General features: G+C 47.3%; 1 protein-coding gene across 1 annotated transcript; it reads left to right on the top strand.

The window, feature by feature from the left end:
• The first annotated feature begins 93 nt into the window (after positions 1 to 93).
• LOC6601554 (serine protease grass) lies at positions 94 to 1,627 on the top strand. Its single transcript, XM_026986025.1, has 6 exons — positions 94 to 173; positions 243 to 406; positions 464 to 671; positions 720 to 762; positions 819 to 1,012; positions 1,074 to 1,627. Exons 1-6 carry the CDS (start codon positions 95 to 97, stop codon positions 1,484 to 1,486), a joined length of 1,101 nt encoding a protein of 366 aa, XP_026841826.1. The 5' UTR covers position 94; the 3' UTR covers positions 1,487 to 1,627.
• The last annotated feature ends 19,111 nt before the right edge of the window (positions 1,628 to 20,738 follow it).

The raw sequence follows: 20,738 nt of genomic DNA on the forward strand, positions 1-20,738 counted from the left end.
AGACCCGAGTAGACTGAGTAGAGCTTTCGAGTGTGGCTTTTGCCGAAGCTATAGGCTCGATCAGTTGCAGCTCATTTCAAACCTCGCCGGCGACATGATCGGCTGTGTGTCGGGGAGCTTGACGTTTTGCCTGCTGGCAGCACTTATCGGAAGCGGACTGGGAGCAGAGGACTGTTAGCAGAGGTCTCGGAGCATCGCTGATAGGCGGGCACTAATTGCGAAATATTTTACGATTGTTACAGATCCCGACTATTGTAGCACCTTTGAGGGGTGGCCTGGGTGGTGCGTCCACTACCTAGAATGTCCGTCCATCAATGCACTGGTGCAGAAAAATCTATCCGGCCACGAGCTAAGCAAAATGGAGACAGACATGTGGAATCAAGCCAGATGTTCTGACAGGAATACGGTGAGTACGATATCTCGAAGGAATAACCAGATGATTTCATGACGTGGTACGTGGTAGACCTTTGTGTGCTGCCAGGACGAAATCAATGCCTCTGGACTGGAGATGCTGACGAATGAGACGGAGTGCGGCAAGTTCACGTTGTTTAAGGTCACGAATGGGCAACGGGTGAAGATGGGCTCGCGACCCTGGATGGCCCTGCTAAAGTACAATGTCGCTACGATGGCCAGGCATCAGTTTCTTTGCGGGGCCACGCTCATCTCGAAACGTAAGTAGGATCCCCACTAGAACTATCTCTGATCCTTTGATTCTCTAGGCTTCGTACTGACTGCAGCGCATTGCTCGATCAACGAACTGCCGTGAGTAGACATACATTCGACTTTATCAACGCTAACGACGTCTGATCCTGCCACAGAATCGCGGTTCGATTGGGAGAGCACGACATAACCACAGATGAGGACTGCATCATGGTGGGCTCTAAGAAACGGTGCCAGCTGCCCCACCAGGATATAGGCATCGAGAAGATCATCATGCATGAGGGATACCCGAAGAACATCACTCAGAACGACATAGCACTCATAAAGCTGGACCGGGACGTGGTGTACTCAGGTAAGCAAAGGCCATCAGCCGATCAGTTATCAAAGGAAGGAGCTGATAGCCTTTTTTACAGCTCACATCAATTCCATATGCCTGCCGCTGTATCCGTCACTGCAAAAGAACGTGCTGGGTCAGACGCTGTACCTGGTGACGGGCTGGGGGCGCACTGAGAGCGGCCGCCCCTCCAATGTGCCAATGGAGGCGTTTGTCAAACATCTTTCCATGGAGGACTGTATCAAGGCCTACAGGGGATACGCGTTCGCGGAGAATCAGGTCTGTACATCTGCCGGCATACAAGACAGCTGCTCCGGAGACTCTGGCGGACCGCTGCAATACCCGTTCCGCTTCTACGGAAAACAGCGCTTCGTGCAGGCGGGGATCGTTAGTGTGGGGTCGAGACAATGCGGTATTGAAACTTACCCGTCGGTGGCCACGAACGTAGTGGTGTTCATGCCTTGGATCACGAAGCAGATGGCGGTGGCATAGCCAAGAGAAAATCCGAGAATAGGATGAATCCAATCGCCTCCACGGGGGTACATCCTTTCGGGCCACTGGCCCGGTTTCAACGCAATTAATTAAGTACGCACAGTGAGGGCACAAAGATTTTAATTAAAAATTTTGGCCGAAGCTGCAGAAGTGTCCTTCATGTCCACGTCCTCCTCCTCGTCCTCTGCACCCTTTGTCCGGGAGCAGCACTTTGTTTCATTATTTCATTACATGCACGAGCTGCGATTGTAAGGCTTTCAATTTAAGCCGTTCAAATTGTTCACCGGCAATTGGTAATTGGCAATTGACAACAGCAAATTGGCCATACTGGTACCCGTACTCCTACTCGTATTGTGGCAGCACTGGCTGCCCCTCTCTGGGCCTCCTGCTGTACCTTGACACACTGAACTAAGCCCAGAGAGGAAGAGCCGTGTGCCGTGTGTGGTGTGGCGTGTGTCCCACTTTTTATGTGTGTGGGAGATAACCTTTATCCACTTAGGCCCCTTGCTCGTGAATGCAATCCTCTGGCAGCATCGGAGGACGACGAGAAATTCTAAAGAGTGATGAGCCAGGGCCCACAGGGCAGTCAGGTGTTAATGAGTGCGATATGATCCAAATTAGAATATTCATAATTCATGATGTTTGCCGGAATATTTATCACACGCTTTCAATGGAAGCTCCTTTGCTCTTTGCCTATGCTCATTGCCTTTGCTGGCCATGTTTGCTACGGCTTCCGGTAACTAACGCACGGGAATGGAATCTGGAATGATATTATCCACCTATTAATCAAATGCATGAAATGCAACCAAATGCATTGAATCTCGGAACAGAACACTCCAGGAAAAACCTTCTTCGATTGGATCATCTGTAACATCTTCATTTCCCATTTCCATTGCAAGCGGCAGGTACGTGGATGCAGGTGTTTGCTTTTAGCTTAACGCCAGCAGCCCCAAGGACAAAAACAACTTCACACGCTCCGTCTCTGCCTCTGGCTGTGGCTCTTGCTCCATCTCCCTTCTCTTTTTCCGGCTCATGTTCATCGCGAAAGGGTCCGCAGGTATTAAGGTCAAAACTATAAAACATGCAAGCCACAGGAGGCCAACAGCTGCCGGGAGTTACCTCCAGTCCATCACAAAAACAAACACACACCGAGAACCAAAAGCAGATAGAGACAGACAGAGAGAGGGGGGACAGCGCGATGCAAAGTGATTCAGACTCCGGACACTGACTCGGTTACGGTGAGTCAGGGCTTTTATTAGTTTAGCAGGAAGTACAGTGGCTCAAAGAGCGTGAACCTCAGCCTTGTGGTCGCTGATAGAAGCAGCCAATGTTATCATTTTTATCCGGTCCTTGGAATAATCCGCAATTCCTGGAAGAACGGATATGAAATCATCATTGAAAACCAGAGTCAACGACCGTAATCAAGGAAGGCATACGCATTTAGCTCTGAATGTACCGTGACCGTGGTCGGACAGGATTCGACTTCAGCTCCAACATCGTTTTTGATGCTTTCGCTGCCGGAGAAGCCTTTCGTTTCGGAGAGCAGCGGGCGGACGGACACACTCCCTTGTCGCTTGCGGTTGTTCTGGTTTCCGGCTAACACGCACTTACACATATGTACTCTCGCATATGCATATGAAAGTGTTCCCGTGTTCCGTTGAGCATATGTGTGTGTTCGTGTGTAGAGTTTGGCTTGTCTGCTTTAATCCCTTGTTAATAATATAAATGATGATTTATGACCCAACGAGGAACAGAACCACAGCGATTGTCGGGGTCCAGCAGACCAGCAGCTGGGACAGCGGTTACTGGGGGTGAGGGCAAGGGTCAGGGGCCCGGGGCCAGGGGCCAGGGGCCAGGAGCTCTAATGAATTATTGATCAACTTAAAGATGGCCAACTCTCAGCATAATTGACAATTACTCTCCCAAAAACACAAAAGAACGCATAGGACTAGCAGGAGAAGTTTTTTTGTTGCCAGAAAAAGAGCTTAGAGCACAACCCCCCAAAGAGCACAAGAAAATATTTAAAGCATTTGCCAGCACATTAAAATCGAATTTCGTAACGCAAAACAACAAAATAATAAAAAATGGAGCCATGCACGCAGACACACACCCTTCCAGAAGCAGAAACAGAAGGAGAAGGAACCCCTGACATAGAAGACATAAATGAGCCGCAGGACTAGGTTTTGTGACCCACCAAAGCTACAAAAAAAAAACAACGGAAATTTATGCAAACGAATTAAATCGGCAGGCTGGCAGGAAGCCAGAGACAGAAACAGAGCCACAACCAAAAGCAGGAGCAGTAGTAGGACTAGGATCACGAGGATGCTCCACGAGCGGGAGTAGAAGCAGCAGCAGGGACCCGCACCCCATGCTGATTGCGCATGCTAAACGATAATGATACAATATACATATACCTATATTATTTGTGGAAATTTAAATATTTGTACCTACAAGGCGATGGCCGAAAACCAATCTACTTACTGCCGATTAGCGCTCGGGGACCAACTTTGGCAATTAGCCGAGACCCCTGGAGGAGCTGAGAGGAGCCGAGCCCATATCAAAGATGGGGCTCTAAAAGTGCTACCAGGGAGCCTTCATTCCCGTAGTTCGAATCATTTATGGGGAAACATCTATATAGTGCGTTTGCCTTTTTATGATATTGAAAATTTCACACAGCGACAATAATTCATGCCGCCTAGAAACGGGAGGGGAGGTGGTAAGGGGAGAGCTGAGGCTGAGTCGGGGCCACAAATATAACAACGGGCGACGCATGCCAGGCACATATATCACTCTGCCAGTTGAGCTTGAATCAGAATGGAACTGAGACCCAGAGAGGGATGGCATGGCATGGCATGGCATGGTAGCGTTGAATGCAGAAAAATACAAATAAACAAGCTTAAAAGTGTTGCGGAGGGGATGGGGAAGGAAAATAGCAACAGCACCAGCAGCACAGAGGTATTTGAATTCTTATATACCCCTCGGACACGCTGTCCGTGTAAATTCCAGGAGGATCATTGAAGGAATTTTTTCTTAAATTGGAAATATCAGATATATAAAAGGGCTTCTAAAGAGAATATCATTTTAATTATACTTTCTTCTGGTAGATTGGTGGATTGGTTACATCTTTTTTGTCGGGTATTACCTCTACGGGCCACGGCCATGAGACAGAAATGTATGAATGACAGAGAGGTGTGCCCCGCTGTGCTGCCAGCTCCATGTCTGTCTCTCTCTCTCTCTCTCTCTCTCTCTCTCTCTCTCGTGGCAAATTCTCATTGTTGCCAACATGGCAGTATCCTTAGGCCAATGCATTTGATTGTGTTTCTTGCCACAAAATGAAGCCAGTTGCCTCTGTGTGTGTTTGTGTGTGTGTCGCTGTGTTGACTTCCCAGGGAATTGTTGCTGCCCGTGTTCCCATTTACATGTGCGCCTCCACCACCGTCTCCATCTCCACCTTGCCCCCCGAACTCCTTGCTGCTGTAGCCTACTCGTCCTAGTCCGTGTCCTGCTTCTTGTGGCGTGCCCCTAACATGGTTATTGCATTAAGCAAAGTTGTAGGCTAGATTTGAATGCCGCACGTCCGTGGCCGCCACTGTCCCCGCCAATTGTGCTCCCCGGCATTGTCTAGGACTTTCGCTTTGTTTAAACATTCAACGTTCATTATTTCTCCTTCGTTAGCTGTCACTTGCCTCTTGCCTCCCTCAGTTCCATTTCCCCACCTTTCACGCATTTCCCCCGCTGTTGCATATTTAATAAACTTTTCAGTTAATTTTCATCATTCGCATTATTTTCTCGGCACATGCGTGTTAACAATTTATTCCGCAGATCCCATCCACCCATCGTCCCATCACCAGCTCCATTCATATTTTTTCGCTTTCAGCTTCCTAAATATTTATGAGCCCGCTTCTGGCTCTTCAGCGCGGTAAATATTTAAAGCGAACATTTTACCCACTGCTGCCCCAAAGTAGCCTTTAAAGCGGCAGACACGACACAAGAGTAGAGGAAATGCACTCCCACACTTCACCCATATTTCATGGAATATTACTACTGCTCGTAGCACGAGCATATGGCTTCATTATAGTCGGACAAACGTGTAATTTCGTGTGGCATAATTTGCTGAAATAAAATAATTAAATGTGACAAAGTCAGGCAGGGAATCTGAGGTTCGAAAGTGTTGGGGCCAAAACTCTTCAATTGATGGACAGCAAAGATAATACTATTGGGGTTGGTATTGGTGTTTGTGTGGCTTTTGCATGGTTTTGTGGGGAATACCCTTCTGAATAAAGGCCGTGACATGACAAAGTCATTGCCGTTGACATAAACAAGGAATCGAAGACCAGGCCCAGGAACCCCAAACCCTCTGATTCCATTGAACACACTCTTGCTGCCGGAACGTGTTCTCTAAAGCAAATGTCGAGCGTTTTGTGGGGCCCCGGAAAATCGAAAAACGAAAACAATGTCAAACACATCAAAGTCAAACAGCGATTTTACAGTGCTACAGTTCTCCAGCGCACCATCCCTCTCACTCCCGCTCCCATACAAGACCCATACCTATTTTCATTCCCCAAATGGCAAATGGCAGGCAAATCAACTGAAAAAATCACAACAAAAAATAAATGTATATAAACGAAGCGACTCTACGAGCAGCAGGGAAAATCGGTTGCACAGGGAGTAAAAGTAAAAGAAAAAGGAAAAACGGGGGAAAAGTGCAGTTTTGGCAAAAATGGAGAACGATGTCAAATGCAAATTGACAGCTTTCAATATCAATTCCAAAACAATCGCGAGGGAAATGAAATGCCAGTGAACGAAGTAAAATCAATTTTCCTTGTCAAGTGCAACAGACACACTCTTTTGCTATTTCTCCCTCTCTATCTCTCTTTCTCGCCCTCTCTATCGCTCCGTTTGGGGCACTATATGCCGACTTGCATGTAACACTTCAACTTCATTGGATTGAAGCCATTCAAATGCAATCAAACGGCTTGACAGGTTAAATTAATTAAACCGGATTTATGTGGATACATCAGAAGTTGTCCGGAGAGAGAATTCTCAGCTCTCGGCTCTCGACTCCTTTGGCTGCTTTTCCTGGCTTTGCTTGGTCGGTTCTGTTGCTTTTGATGTGGTTTCGGTTTATATTGGTCGCATGCCCAGGATTCCAATGGCCGCCCGGCCAGTCGTCTGAGCAGTAACCAGGCTGTGTGTGTGGTTTTGGTGCATTTCGCAAATTAACCTTGCGGTGCCTCAGAGCAGAGAAGGAAAGCAGAAGAGCAGGAGAGCTCTAAACAGCCCTGCCTCGTCTCTGTTTGTCAATGGATTAAGCATTTAATCATCAGATGAGTAATTTGCATAAATTAAGTCTGCCGCCTACTGCAGCAACGATAAGAAGGCGGGCCCCCCAGGGAACAGCTAAATCTTATTATCTCAATAACCAGCGACCTGCTCCCAGCTCAACTCCAAGTCCAAGTCCCACTGCCATTGCAAGGTCCGATAAAATTCGCAACTTGCAGCATTTCAACAAGCAAATTATAAAACCAGAATAACGGAATGGAAGACATTGCGACTTGTGGATACCAACATTCATGAACTTTTTATGTATTGCATTTGCTCTCCTCATTTGCTCGCAGTACGAGTACAGCATACCCTTTCTGCTCTGGCAGTACCGTGTATTAAAATGGGAAAAGAGCCGAGGAAATATAATGCGAAGGGGCATAAATTCAGGGCATAAATTTCAATGCCCCTTATGCGCATTTTTCTTATCGGGCAGACATTCCATGTAAAAGCCTCACAGACCCCCTCACAGACCCCTAACAGACTCGAATCGAATCGAACGGAACGGAATGGATGGCATCGACATCGACCCGAGGGAGATGCTGCCAAATGGCAACGTTATGAGAATTATGAGGGCAACAAGGAGCCGCAAGGAACGAAAGCGACGTAGTATTGATTTTCTGCCTGCTCCCGCCAGACTTTGACAGAGAAGAGAAAAAGAGAGAGTCAGCCGAGCAGTGAGCCATAGATTTGTAATTACAGGATTAGTCCGGCTCTGGGTCCGGATCTGGGTCTTGCTCTGGCCCATCTTCGATTGGCTTCAGCACTTCTGCCCTCCCCGCACCCCCAGGGGTCATGCGCAAACACAGACGACCACGACACGTGACCTCTCGTATGGATCTAATTTGCAATTAGATATGTTTCGACTTTCATCCCCCTGTCCACAATATCAGCGCCTTTGAAGTGGATAATCAATCCAGTCGGGCGCTAAAATTATGACGTCCACATTCGTACACAGAGTGCCGTTGGGACCGCCTTTGGCCATCAATTTGTTAACAAATCTCGAAAACAAATGATCAAACGCATCGGATCACACGATTTAAATGAAGTGGCCGCTGATCTCCAGCGGGGATGGGGCAGTGGGTGCCAGAGCTCTGCTGCTTTCCATCCGAGTGCCTCTTCAGCGACGCAGCAGCCAGCCGTAACGACGCGGACAGGGAGGGAGGGAGGTATGGAGGTAAGAGTTTCGTGGCTGCGCTGCCTCAGACGACTTCCGTTGCTGGGAAATTCATGGAAAATAAACTTTGCTGGTTTTTAGGGGCAGGGGCAGTGGTTATCCACTGCAGAGTACAGTTTTTTGTGGCATATGCGAGAGGCTGACATACCCTCTCCCATTCTGTGTTCCGTTGGGGCCATACCAGAACAGGGTATGCGCTCTTCGTTGCTTTTATTCAAGATTTGTTCTTTCTTTATAATTGCGCATATGACCCTGTTTAATACAGTTCGCAGAGCAATTTTCCGAGCAGCAGACCTTTGTGAACTTCCGCCGAGGTTGAGGGATTATCTGATTTAAAAGACACAGCAGGGATGTAGCGTGGGAGCAGCCGATTAACTGGCAATTAACTGACATTGATGTAGTGCCCAAACTACTATACTTTGTGGCCTTAATCAAAGGAATCCGCCAGCCATCGAATGTCAGTCAAAAGTTTGACCGACAGGTGCGTTCTCTGGATCCACTTCCCGTTGCAATCGTAGCTCTTGGTGATACTGTTTTCGGGATCCGGGATCCGTTTTAATCTGGTAAGTGAATGTGCCAACTTTTTCTCACTTTGTTTGTTTGCTTTGGGCCAGGCACACCCCGGGGGACCGTGTCGGATGGGAGGGAGTCAATGGCCCACAAAGAGCTCCATCCAGCAACTACAATGGGTCTCATTTGGGTTGTTTTTTTCTGCCTCATAATGTTCTATTATTCATTTCAATTTGCGTGTGTTTGGGAGTCAGTGTATATATGTGTGTGTGGGTGTGTGAGTAGTGTGGGGTGGTGGATGGAGTCCTGTAAAGGTATATTTTTCATCAAAGCTCATAGTCAGTCCAGTCCCACAACTCGCAAAGAGCAGTGAAAGTTTGTTATTCCTTTCTGCCAGCTCGTTTATTAGATTGTGCCCCAGTCCGCCCCCGGCACCTACACACACATCAAAAACTTGCCAACGGCTGTCTGCTGCCCCTGACAAGCCAATGTTAAAGTGGCTTCAATGCCAATAACCCGCCTATGGTATCGGATGGGACGGATGGGATGCCATGAAATTAAATTGCGTGGCATGGGATGGGGCATGGTGATGGGAAGCGTGTCACAAACATGACAAAACTTTTCCTTTCTCTTCTCAGACTGTCGATAGGGTGTTCATTATGGACAAGTTTGGCTTGCTGCTGCTGGCAACAAAATTGTAGAATGAAGAGAGTTGCCTTGCGCTTACTTGTTATACCCGATACTCAAAATGAGTATTCGGGTATATTTGATTTGTGGTGAAAATGGATGTGTATAACGTCCAGAAGGAATCGCTTCCGACCCCATAAAGTATATATATTCTTGATCAGCATCAATAGCCATCAATCAGCATCAATGATATGTCACTGCTACAAGTATATTTCAAAACTTTGCCCCGCCCACTTCCGCCCCCACAAAGAACGAAAATCTGTTGCATCCACAATATTGAGGATACGAGAAAACTAAAAACGCAGAATCATAGATAATGACCATATCTATCAGATTGCTGAATCTGGATCAGATCAGATCATTTTTATAGCCAAAAGGAACAAATCAATTTGCAGTTGCTACGCAGCGCCCGACGTCGCGCTCAGACTGATTTTCTGTCTCTCTCGCACGAACTTTTTGTCGTGTTGTTTAATATTAGTGGCGTCTGCCGGAGGAGAGCCATACTGACTTAGTATCGGGTATAAATGTAGAGTTACTGTGTCCGCAGCAACTCACAACGTTCCCCCTCGTTTTTTTTGGTCGCGTGTAGCTTATAAAAATCTTTATCTGTTATAGAAGGGATCGATTAGATGTTCCTTTTGAATATGCCTCGTAAACATCCTTGCTAATATCTTTCCGATGTTACAAACCGTGCCACTGCCAATCAATGTGGGCAAGTAAATATTTTGTTAAAAACATTGCATAAATCACAGTCAATTTTTCGAGCCACATATGTAGCTGCTCCTGGCCCTGTCGCTGCGATAATTTGTGTGGCTTCATGCACCGGCTGTTGATTGTTGGCTGATGGTCTTCCGCCCGAAACAGTCGCCCGTAAACATTGACTGGCTTGTGGTAATGATGCCGTTGTGTAAATAAACTGTCAGTTTATATGACTGCTGCCATCACTCATACTCATATTCTTACTCATACGCCCTGTGTGCCGGTCGGGCGACCCGGTCTCTGGCTCTGCGCTGTCTCTGCCCTGTCTCTGGCTCTGGATTTGACTCTGGCTGAGATTGTGCGCTGAGAGAATTAGCACGCTCGTACGCACTTCTCTGGTAGCAACAAACGAAGTTTGCCACGGCCCCATCCCCGTCCCCAGCCTCATCCCCCGGCCCCTGGTATACGCAATCATAATGAAGACATTTCCGGCTCATTGAACACCAAAGCGACAGCAGCAACAGGAGCTACAGGAGAAACAGAAACAAGAACAACAGCTCCAACGGTACCACCAACGCCAACGCCAACCCATCCTAATGAAGTCGTAATCGTTGCACATTAGGAGAACCCTCCACGCCATCACCTCTGGCGGTAATTTGTCATCAGTCGAGCGCATATGCAAATACTTCCGCGGCCTTTTTCCGTTCGGAAAATGCAGTGACGACTACTTAGCACATTAGAGGACTCCCTGCTGGTTGAGGGGCGTGTCGCTCTGGCTTTAGCGTGTCTGCAAAAGATTTACGGATTTAGAATAGACGGGCAACACTCCTTTCTGGAGAGTCTTAGACCGTAGTAGTGTCGTATCGGGATAATTGGCCTGGAACGGCTTCTGCCTCTGATTTTGTATGCAGATTGAAATGGGCTGTTGATGCATTCCCCGTTGGAATCGGAGTCGCAGTTGGAGTCCAGAGGCCAGAGTCCGGCTGAGTTTGGCACAAACAAGAGCAGCAGACAATAAATATCTCTGCTGGTAGGAAGCACTTTAAAATTGATTCTGTTGAGCCCTCCTCTAAGCGCTCCCAGATGCATGCTATGGCTACTACCCTTCTTCACTCTGCGGTATCCTGTCCTGTTCTGTGCCCATTCGCAATGGCCAAACGAGACACGACAAATTGCCGGGAGAATGCCTCGGAAAATTCCTGGGAAGACTTATGCGCATTGGGCACAAGTCAAATTGCATTTAAAGTGACAAATGAGCCTTGCCTGGTGGTCGAACAGGGACGAAACGGCAGTTGGGGAGCCCGAAACAGGGACAAAAATGACCAAACACGTGCTAAAAATATTTCCTCTTGCAAACAAAAACCAAATGGCAGTTAACTTCCTTTCTTCATTCATTTCTTCGACTGGCAGCAAACTAAAAACCAAGGAAAAACCCAAGGAAAAAGAAAGAAAAAAGCGACGGAAGCGAGAGAATTTTTCATGCTTTGGTCAACTACGACTCAACACACGCTCCCCAAACGGCAGCAGGAGCAGGAGCCAGCAACCAAGAGCCAGGAGCGGGTGCCTCAGAGGGAGGCGTGGTCGCTGGCAGTGCTGACCCGGCATTAGAATTTATCGCTGTCAGCACTTGGGAAAAGGAGGAAGGTCTTCTTGTGGTGCCTCTTCCCTTGGCTGCTGCTGCCTATACCCTTGCAGCGGGGCGGCTATGACTTTTACCAGATGTTTGTCCCACAGAGAAGTAAGAATGTCCGACCCCGCGAGTAAAAGAATGACCCTTTGATCAGCAGGGTTACCCACATTACCCCCAGTGCGTTCTGTTTTCTGTGATTCTGTAACCGAAATCGTGAGGGTATCTACGGACTCGGCCCTCGAGGCTATATCGAGGTATCCCTTTATATTGGCGGTTTCTGTTTTCAGGCGGGAAATAAAAAACGAGGCGACCCAGCAGTAGGTGAAGGAAAAACTGTCGCTCTATGTGGTATCCAGAAGGGGCGTGGATGTGGATGTGGATGTGGATCCCACTCCACCCGGCTACTCTTCCGGCAGTCCCCGTCGCTGCATGTGACATGTGAGTTGGCGAATTTGGTTGGGCGTTGGGCAAAATCATAGCTAACAAACACACACACTGACCTGGCCTATTCAAGCACCTTGAGGCGGCTTGATTAATGGCATTGTTTGGCTGTCTGTCAGCGAGATCCATTTGGGGCCGTCATTGATATGGCGCCACAGCTTAAAGCCAACTCAGCCTGCCACTGCTGCGTATAAATATCGGCATTAAGCACCAATTAGCCGACTGCCAAGAAGATAGAACCAACTCCTGCCTCCCATCTGCGGCTCTATAATTCGGCTTATTAACAGTGCGTGCAGCGTGTACTCGAAATTGTTATTGTTATTGTCGACAAAGTTGCATGCAACAGCAGAGTCGGAGACTGCCCGGGAGGCTAGAGGCTGGGCGGAGGGCGGATAAGGAACCAAAATGATGCTGGAAATTAACTCAGAAATCTGTTGTGAGCTCATTGTCAGCAGCCGAAAAGTTTCCAGCGCCAGAGCCGAAGCGAGGCACAGGGACAGGGACAGAGCAGGGCCGCCTCGAAAAGTTGGCCAGAACGAGCAACTTTCTGAATGCAAAAAACTTTTGGCGAGAATTACAATCGTGATAAAAATTATGAAAATATTTGGAGTGCTCAAGTTTTGAGCGACAACTTGGCAGAATCTGGTCTGTGCTTGGGTCTGGGTACGGGTCTCCGCGTGGGCAAAATGTTTGCGAATCAAATCAAATTAAATTACATAAATGTGCAGAAATGCGAGAATTCAGCAGCAGCATTGCCTCTCCCCTGTCTCCCTCTTTCTGCCATTAAAATAGTATTTCAGGCAGAAACAAGCAACATTTTCCACCTGCTCGTTTTTTTGAAAATGTTCAATTGAAAAACTTTTGTAATCAAACTATAGGAATTGCAGCACAAACACACACATTCACTCAGTGGACACAACGGATACATTGGATATGGAACTATTTTGCATGGGGAGAAAACTCATAAATCTGGGAAGAAAACTCTTGCTGGATCGAAACGGGGCTTGGGTCTGCGGACGGGGAGATTTGCAATGCAGAGGGAAACAATGCCAAAGTTATTTACTTATTTATGCAGGGTACATATTGAACTCTGTCTCCTTGTTCTCTCATTCTCATCCTTGTCCTCGTCAGACTGCAGCTGTCAGCAGGAGAAGCGAACAGGACAGAATATTACTTGGCTTAGTTTCGAGCCTTAACTGAACCGAATTGAAGAGCTCAAGCGCTCAAGGGTCGGGGAACACACTTAGCGGCCAATTAGAAAAGTTCTCGAGAAAATCTCAACTGCAGTTGCAGTTGAAGCTCTTTCCGGGCACATCAGGCAAGCCCATGGAGGCTCTGGCTCTGGTTCTGGCTCCGACTGACAATATTTAAACGTCTGCAGTAAATATTTGATGCCTAATTGAATCATTCATTCGGCTGGCGCTGCTCATTGCTCGGCACACGCCCACAGCCGCCTCCCTTTGGGCCATTTGCAAAGAGTTGATTTGAATAAATTTGAAATTCTGCCGAGTCGAGTCTGCTGTGCCAGCATTTAGGATGTCTGACATTGCCATTGCCTGGCAAATTTGTCTGCAACTGAATCTGAATCTGCATCGGAATCTGACTGTTGCCACAGTCCTGGGCGTGGCTGTGGGCGTGGGTATGGCATTGACTTCAGAGGAGAGGCAGCTCGTTCCGCGTGTCTCCGAGCCGCGTGCCATCCTTTGCGGTGCATTATGCGGCGAGGCGACAGAACGCGAATTGTGCAAATTAGCGGAGCGCATTTGCTCCGCACTCATCAATATTTGCACTTCAATTAGTGACGATATGACAAACAGTGCTTACATATCTGCTCATTTTCCGCTCAGAGGTAGCGCCAACAGTGTAATAGCCACGGATCCTTGGCATGCTGTTCGATGATTGCTGCACTGACGCCATCAATGAGCACGGGCGACCAATTAGTGGAAGGAGCAGTGCCTCCCAAGAGGCAGCTTGTATTTTCACATAATTCACATTATTTTTATTACCCGGCCGAATGGGCAAAACTTTTGCCATTTCCTAAGCGATGGCAAAATATGATTTCTATTTTCGAAATTCCAACCAAAGGATACCCTCTACAATGGCATTTGGAATGATTTGAATTGTTGAATATTGAGAAAAAAACTAACTAAACTTGTGGATAGTATAATCAAGCAAAGGCTGTAGCTCCTTATCTTCGAAATAGGGGGACACATATATGAAATATGTATATTTGATCTAGGAAATTGCTCTCTTTTGTGCCATATACCCTACTACAGAACGGTAAGGACAAGTAACAAGTTTTTGGGCATGGTCCTTGGGTTTCGTTGGGCCCAAAGCTCATTACCTTATTGCGTTGGCCTGGCCATCTCGGGGTACCGCCGCTTGCTGGTTGCGCTGCTTGCGGGGCTGCTTGTTTGCGCCGCAAATGAACGGAAATGGTAAAACTTTTAATTGAAACCATAAATTTTGCGTGGTTTCTGTGCCAACGGAATTTGTCGTGCCCGTGCTGTCCCAGTGCCATGCTCTCATGCTACCACTCGCAGTACCATCTAGAGCCAAGTGCAATTAGCGCTATTCTTGAACAGAGCCTAAGCCCTGCACTTGTGACCATCAAGCCACCATCCATTCATCAGCCAGCCAGCCAGTCCCAGCCAGGTAAGGGAAAGTTGCTGAAAAAGATGTCAGATTTCCCTAGAAGGACAGTACGAGGAAGTCAACGGGTACGAGCTCCTGTGACGGAAATGGCGAATGATTAAAATGGGCGTGCCGTAATTTCCGCCCCGCTCTGTTGAACGGGAAATTGTTGAGAGCAGTGGAATGTGAGGCTCCTAATTGACAGGACGAAGCCACTGATAGGAGAGGCGTGGGGTCTTGCTGCTCCCGGCTCGTACAACAAGTTGTTGCCGCATCCAAGCCACGAAGAGATTCATATCACAGCCATGGACATCTTCATTGAGTGCTTGATAGCAGCATTTTGAAAATTCAATTTCCTGCACTTAAAAGGCTTTGCAGTTACATCGGGAGTCCCTCTCTGACGCCTGTCCCCAGGTATTTCCCATTGAATACTCATCGTGAACGATGGGAACACAAGTCCGGGGCGATTGAACGTCAATTTCTATACATAAGTGGGACCGATGGGACAAACAACAACTCACTCTCTGATTGGAGGCGGAGGCACTCCACAACACGAGATCTTGCCAATCTCGACCAGAAAGTATATAATTTCAAAAATTAAATACATCTTGAAAGAAACAGAAACAAAATCTACATTAAAAAAACAATTGTCGAAATATTTTGTTGCTTTTCAGCGCATCTCTGGTCCATCACCGCCGAAGAGCTCTCTAGCTCTGTATCTGTGTAGATGTACGGAGCATATGGAGCATCGCGTTTTGGAAAATATTTTGGCCTTGCTAATATTTAAAATTGCTACCCGTCTCCCTCAGTATTCCCCTCTCTGACCTCTTTGTGTGTGCTACTTTTGATATTGATTTTGTTTGGCATAAATATCCAGTATTTTCTCTTTTTTTCTGCTGTTGCTGTTTCTGTTGCCACTTCCACTTTGGCTACGTTTTTATTATTTCTCCTTTTTTTAGTGAGAGAAGTCGAGAACGAGAGAGTAGGAGGGAGAGGGTGGCTCTCAATGGTCCACCCTCCAGTAGCAGTATTTTTAATTTGCCAAATGGCCCAGTCAGCCAAGTGAAAGCCATGCTCACAGACACAGACACAGCCACACATCTATGTATGTGGCCATGTAGAGCAGAAACCACAGCAGGAATTTTAATAATTCTAATACGAGTTTTGTGAGTTATGCGCTGCTTGCGATCCAAGCGGCAGGATTGGTAATCGATACCTGGCCGGAGCCGCCACTCGAATGATTTATGGCAACAATCGTTGGACAGTCGCTTCCGCCGGATGCAGGCTTTGGCTGCCACAACTGGAATAATCATCGGACGCCCCATGACGCTTATCATTCCCGCTCTCATTAGCAGCGGAAACTTCCAGTGGAGTGGAGTGCGTGCGGGGCTTCCCCGCTAATGGTGCGAAAAACCGCAAACTTTTATGGCGAAGCGAAGCCATTTTGTTTCCACTCACACACACACACATGAGAGTGTGGGAGGCGGGGGAATGCTTAAATGTTAATGCCCAAAATTTTCAGAATATTACCAACTCTTCATTTTGGGCTTCGCGACGGCATGCCCTCATCCATCCGCTCGCAGTCGGATGTATTTGGCAATAAATTCGACGAGAAAGCGAAAAATCTGAATGGTAGGACAAACTTTTTGTTGCTTAAGTAAACTTGAAAAGTTTCAAGACACAAAAGTTTGTTGTGAAAGTCACACGAAAGTTGAATGCAATAAATCTGCTCGCTGCACGGTGGTGCCACTGAAAAAAGAGACCCAAAACCCACCCGAAAAGAATCTCTAAAATTCTGCAATGCATTGCCGCTGCTCGCGAGCCAAATCCCGTTAAACCCCGTTAGCACCAAAAAAATAGGGAGGTGGGCAGGAAGGAGAGGAAGGAAGGGCGCATAAGGCAGCTGGGGAAATGGTAGAAAACTTTCAGCGCATTCTTGGCTGATAAATGGCCAGCGAAATCTTAAAATACAAGCGCAGATTTCGCACTGCATGGCAGAAATATATCAAAAAAGCGCAAACGTCATGACCAGAACTGCAATGCAGAGGCAGAGGCCAGTGGTCGAGCAGGAGAGAGTCCTGCTCTTGACAAGACCTCCGAGACGAAACGAAATGGCCTAATTATACAGCCCAGATCCTTGGAGCTGTGTAAAGCTGTGTGGAGCTGTGGTCATGGCTGGGTCACGTGCTGCTCAGGTGCGTGAAAATGCAGATTTGCTGCCGCATGGAGTGTGAAAATGGATCGTTCTGCAACTGTGACTTGAATGCTTATTAAAAGTTTAGTGGCAGCTGCCACACATGCGTGTGTGTCCAACAAACTTTCAAAGCTGAAAAGCAATCAAAAGTTGGCAACGCTGCCTTTTATTGCCGCCAAGCGGCAGACAATCGAGTCGAGTTGCAAGTTGCACGCCGTTTAAGCAGCCGCAGCAGGCCAAATTAAATTCGTTGTGTTCTTGTTCGAGGCAGGCCCAGTTAGAGGGGTTAGCTGGGTGTGGCAAGCGGCAAGGGGAACATACTCCGGGTGTCCTTGCGCCACATGCAAAATAAGGCAACAGGAAACAGCAACAGAGAAACAGAAAAAACATCGTCCAGAATGAAGAGTGAGGTGAGGCAGTCTCGCGGTCCTCTTAGTCCTTTCAGTCCTTTCAGCTGGCTCTCTTTTTATCATTATGTGGCAGTTGCAGCTTAATTGCAATGAAAGCACAGCTTCCTTCGGCAATTTGCAGTGCAGTGCCATGCGGCCCAGACTTAATCACGTGAACGACACGGCGCCATATAAACTTAATCTGTGCGCCAGGTGAGTGATTGCGAAAGGCACCACATGGCCAACATTTCAGGACGCACTCTCAGGGCCTCGAGCCGGAACCCGAGCCATAGTCATTCTGTGGCTGTTGCCATGAATGCAATGCATTGCTGAGCAGGCTTTCACATGCATGACGACGATGATGATGATTATTACTATGAAGCATTATTGATGCAGTTCCAGAAAAAAAAACCCATCAACCTGCATCTGGCTTTAAGCAGAGCTCTCGCCTACTTTCCTGCGCTCGTTGCAGACGCGTTCTTGAACTAATTAGCCTCGTTTAAGTTAAAGTTTTCGAAAGTTAAACACGCTCACAGAGGCAATTAGCCGGGCTGCAACAGGAGGCAGGCACACGGACACAAGCACACAGCGGAAGCGCAGAGGAGGGTTGGAAAGAGAGGCTTACCAATTTTATGGAACTTTTGCCAACACTTACTTGGACTCTCGCAGCTAATTAATTTCGTTACTCAACATTCAACACTCTTCACAGTCACAGTAGCAGTCACAGTAGCAGTCACTGTAGCAGTCACTGTAGCAGTCACACAATTACTCCATTTAGAAAGAAATGCATTTGGGGCACCGAAAAAAACAGCTCCTGCTTTGATAATTTAAATGCGCTTCGAACGCGCGTGTCGGCCGCTCTTAATTGGAAAAGTTTCTCATTTTTAATTAAAACATTTTACTCAATGCAAAATGCAGCTAAATATTCAACCACAGCAACAACAACAAAAGCAGGCAACAATGGGTAAAGTTCCAACAGAGCAGGAGCAGGGCACGGAATGGAACGGAACCGGTAATGTGCTGGACAATTTGAATGAGTTTTTCATTGCTCATACGCCCTGTGTTATGTTAATTATGGAATACAGCTGCAGCACGCCCATCATCGCTCACTGGCAGTCGGATCACAGCACATCACAAATACACCCAGTAGAACACTCAATTTGTTTTGCCATCGCATAGCTCTTCGCTGCCATGTGGGTACGTGGTATGTGGCCGCAATTCGGATTCCACTAGCAGCTTATGCGATTTAGCCGACAAGACAAATAGTTCCATGTAATTTGCTTGTATGTCAAACGACTCGCATATGTCAAGTGTCAAATGGTCTCCATTTTTCTTATTTTGCCCACCCCCAGCCCCCCTTCTCTTTCTCCGCTTTCCAATCGACAGTGTCGACATGTGCGAGGAGCTGGCAAAGTTTTTCTAGCAATAAATTAATATTACAATGACAATTTCGCCCGCATTCGCATTCGCAGCAAAGCGAACATATTTCATGCTTCGCTTCCATTTCCAATTTTAGTTCCGATTCTGTTTTTCTTTTCTGCTTGTTTTTTTATGCTTGCTGCATGTGTTGCCAATTTCCACTTTCCCCACTCTTCCATGTTCGATTTCCTCCTGATCGACACGCGATCACCTTCTCGTGTCCTTCTGGCTAAAAAAAAATCTTGGCTTAAAGGTGTAAATGCCAAACAGAAAGAAAAAACAAAAGTCTTGGCGGCTGGCTGGCTCTCCATCCGGCTAGCCGGATGTCTGGCCTTTCTGTCTTTCTGTATTAACACTGAAAGGGGAAGTAGCAGCAGCAGTCCAGACACATCGACCTATGGCCGACTGGGCAAAGAAAATATTGTTCTTTCCAGCCCTACAGTCCTTGCGCCCCTGGCCCTGTCTCTGCCACAGCCCCAGCCCCATGGTCATGGCTAATGCCAAAATGTCAAAGCTTAAAGTCCCGGCCTGAGCTCTGGCGCTGCCTCTGACTCTGTCTCTTACACTGACTTTGGTAATTCTGCCGTATTTTAATCAGTCAAGCCAACAGCCGTCAGAAGAAGTAATTAAGTGAGTACGGGGGCGAGGCTCTGGCTAGTAGTTGCTAATTGAATGAATTTACCTCAACTTTATTTGATTTATTAATTCGGCCATCCCTAAAGCTCCCCCCTCGCCCCACAGCCGGTGCTGCCCGAATCGATTCCAATTCCGACTCAGAAGTCCTTTCGATTGCGGTCCTTGGCTCAGTGATAGCCACAGAAAGTTTTGCGTCAGCTTTTATTTACGCAAACCGAAACATATTAAAAATTTACGGCTCGTTTACTGCGATTTGTTCAATTAAGTCGATTCGTTTCCTGCCCCAGTACCAGTTACAGGTTCGTCTCCATCTCCAACTCCTGCCCCTATCCAACCTCAGGGCTATCCTCTGTTCACCATCAAAGTTGGATGGCAACTTGAGTTTGCTCCGTCTGCTTCTCTTGGCTGCCAATTTTAATTTTCTTCAAGTTTATTTGCCGCTCTCCTGTGATTGCTTCAGCCCTTTCAATCCGCTTTCTCCAAGGCTGTCGAGCTCCTCCTCCTCCTGCTCCTTTTTTTAATTTTTTATTGAATTGGCTCTTGTTACTGCTTAGACTTTGGATTGAAATTAAACGAGCGTGGTTTATGGCCGCAGTCGCAGTTTCCGTCGCCGTCTCCGGTAAGGAGTGAAATTTAATCAAGTTATGCAGCAGTGTGGCAAGCAGTGGGGCAGGAAGTGAGGGGAGTGGGATTGCGAGGGCTGGCAGCAGGCAACAAAGAAAACAAGTCTCAAGTGGATGGCTATTGTTTAATCCAGGCAAAACTTTGCCAACTCAAAACTTAATTAAAAAAGAAAAAAAACAACTCAGGCCCATTGATGCAAGCAACCCCGCCCCCGACCCTTCTAGGCACGATCCATAATTACCATTAGTGGAGTACATACATTGTGTAGTCGTGTGTGCCGTGTTGGAGTATTTAGGAAGCCAAAGTGGGAGCTGCCTTTGGCACCTCTTTGATCCCTCGTTGGATATTGGCCCACTGGTCAAAGCTAATGAAAGCCGCGACCGCGAAATTGCGCGTAACTTGGCATAATATTTACCAATATGGTTAATTGCGTATACGCCGTGTGTACAAACGCTGGCTGCACGCAGCCATCTGGAGTGCACTCGAAACTCCAGACACTGCAGAGCTGGAAACTCCAACATCCGACCTGTGACTCTGACACCGCACACTGACCGCAAATATGCAAACAGAATACAACAGGCGAAGGACGAGAATGAGGACGAGTATAGCCAGGAGGCAAGGTGGAGGCACATCAACATAATAATTGTAATAATACAAATGCCGACACTTGCGGACAACAACTGCAACAATGCACACTCCGCACAGACGTAGCCGTGTTTGTATCCGTGTCCGTGTCCATGGCAATATGCCAAATTGTGTGCAGCACCACAACGACATCATCTTCATCACCATCATCATTTTCATCATCATGGAGAACCAGACGCCAACCGAAGAACAAGAGCAAGAACAAGACATCACCGGGTTAATAATGCTGTTGCGTTGCCCCTCAA

Source organism: Drosophila persimilis, unplaced genomic scaffold (genome assembly GCF_003286085.1).
Source record: "Drosophila persimilis strain 14011-0111.01,24,50 unplaced genomic scaffold, DperRS2 tig00000002-arrow-pilon, whole genome shotgun sequence".
In the NCBI taxonomy this organism is placed as follows: domain Eukaryota; kingdom Metazoa; phylum Arthropoda; class Insecta; order Diptera; family Drosophilidae; genus Drosophila; species Drosophila persimilis.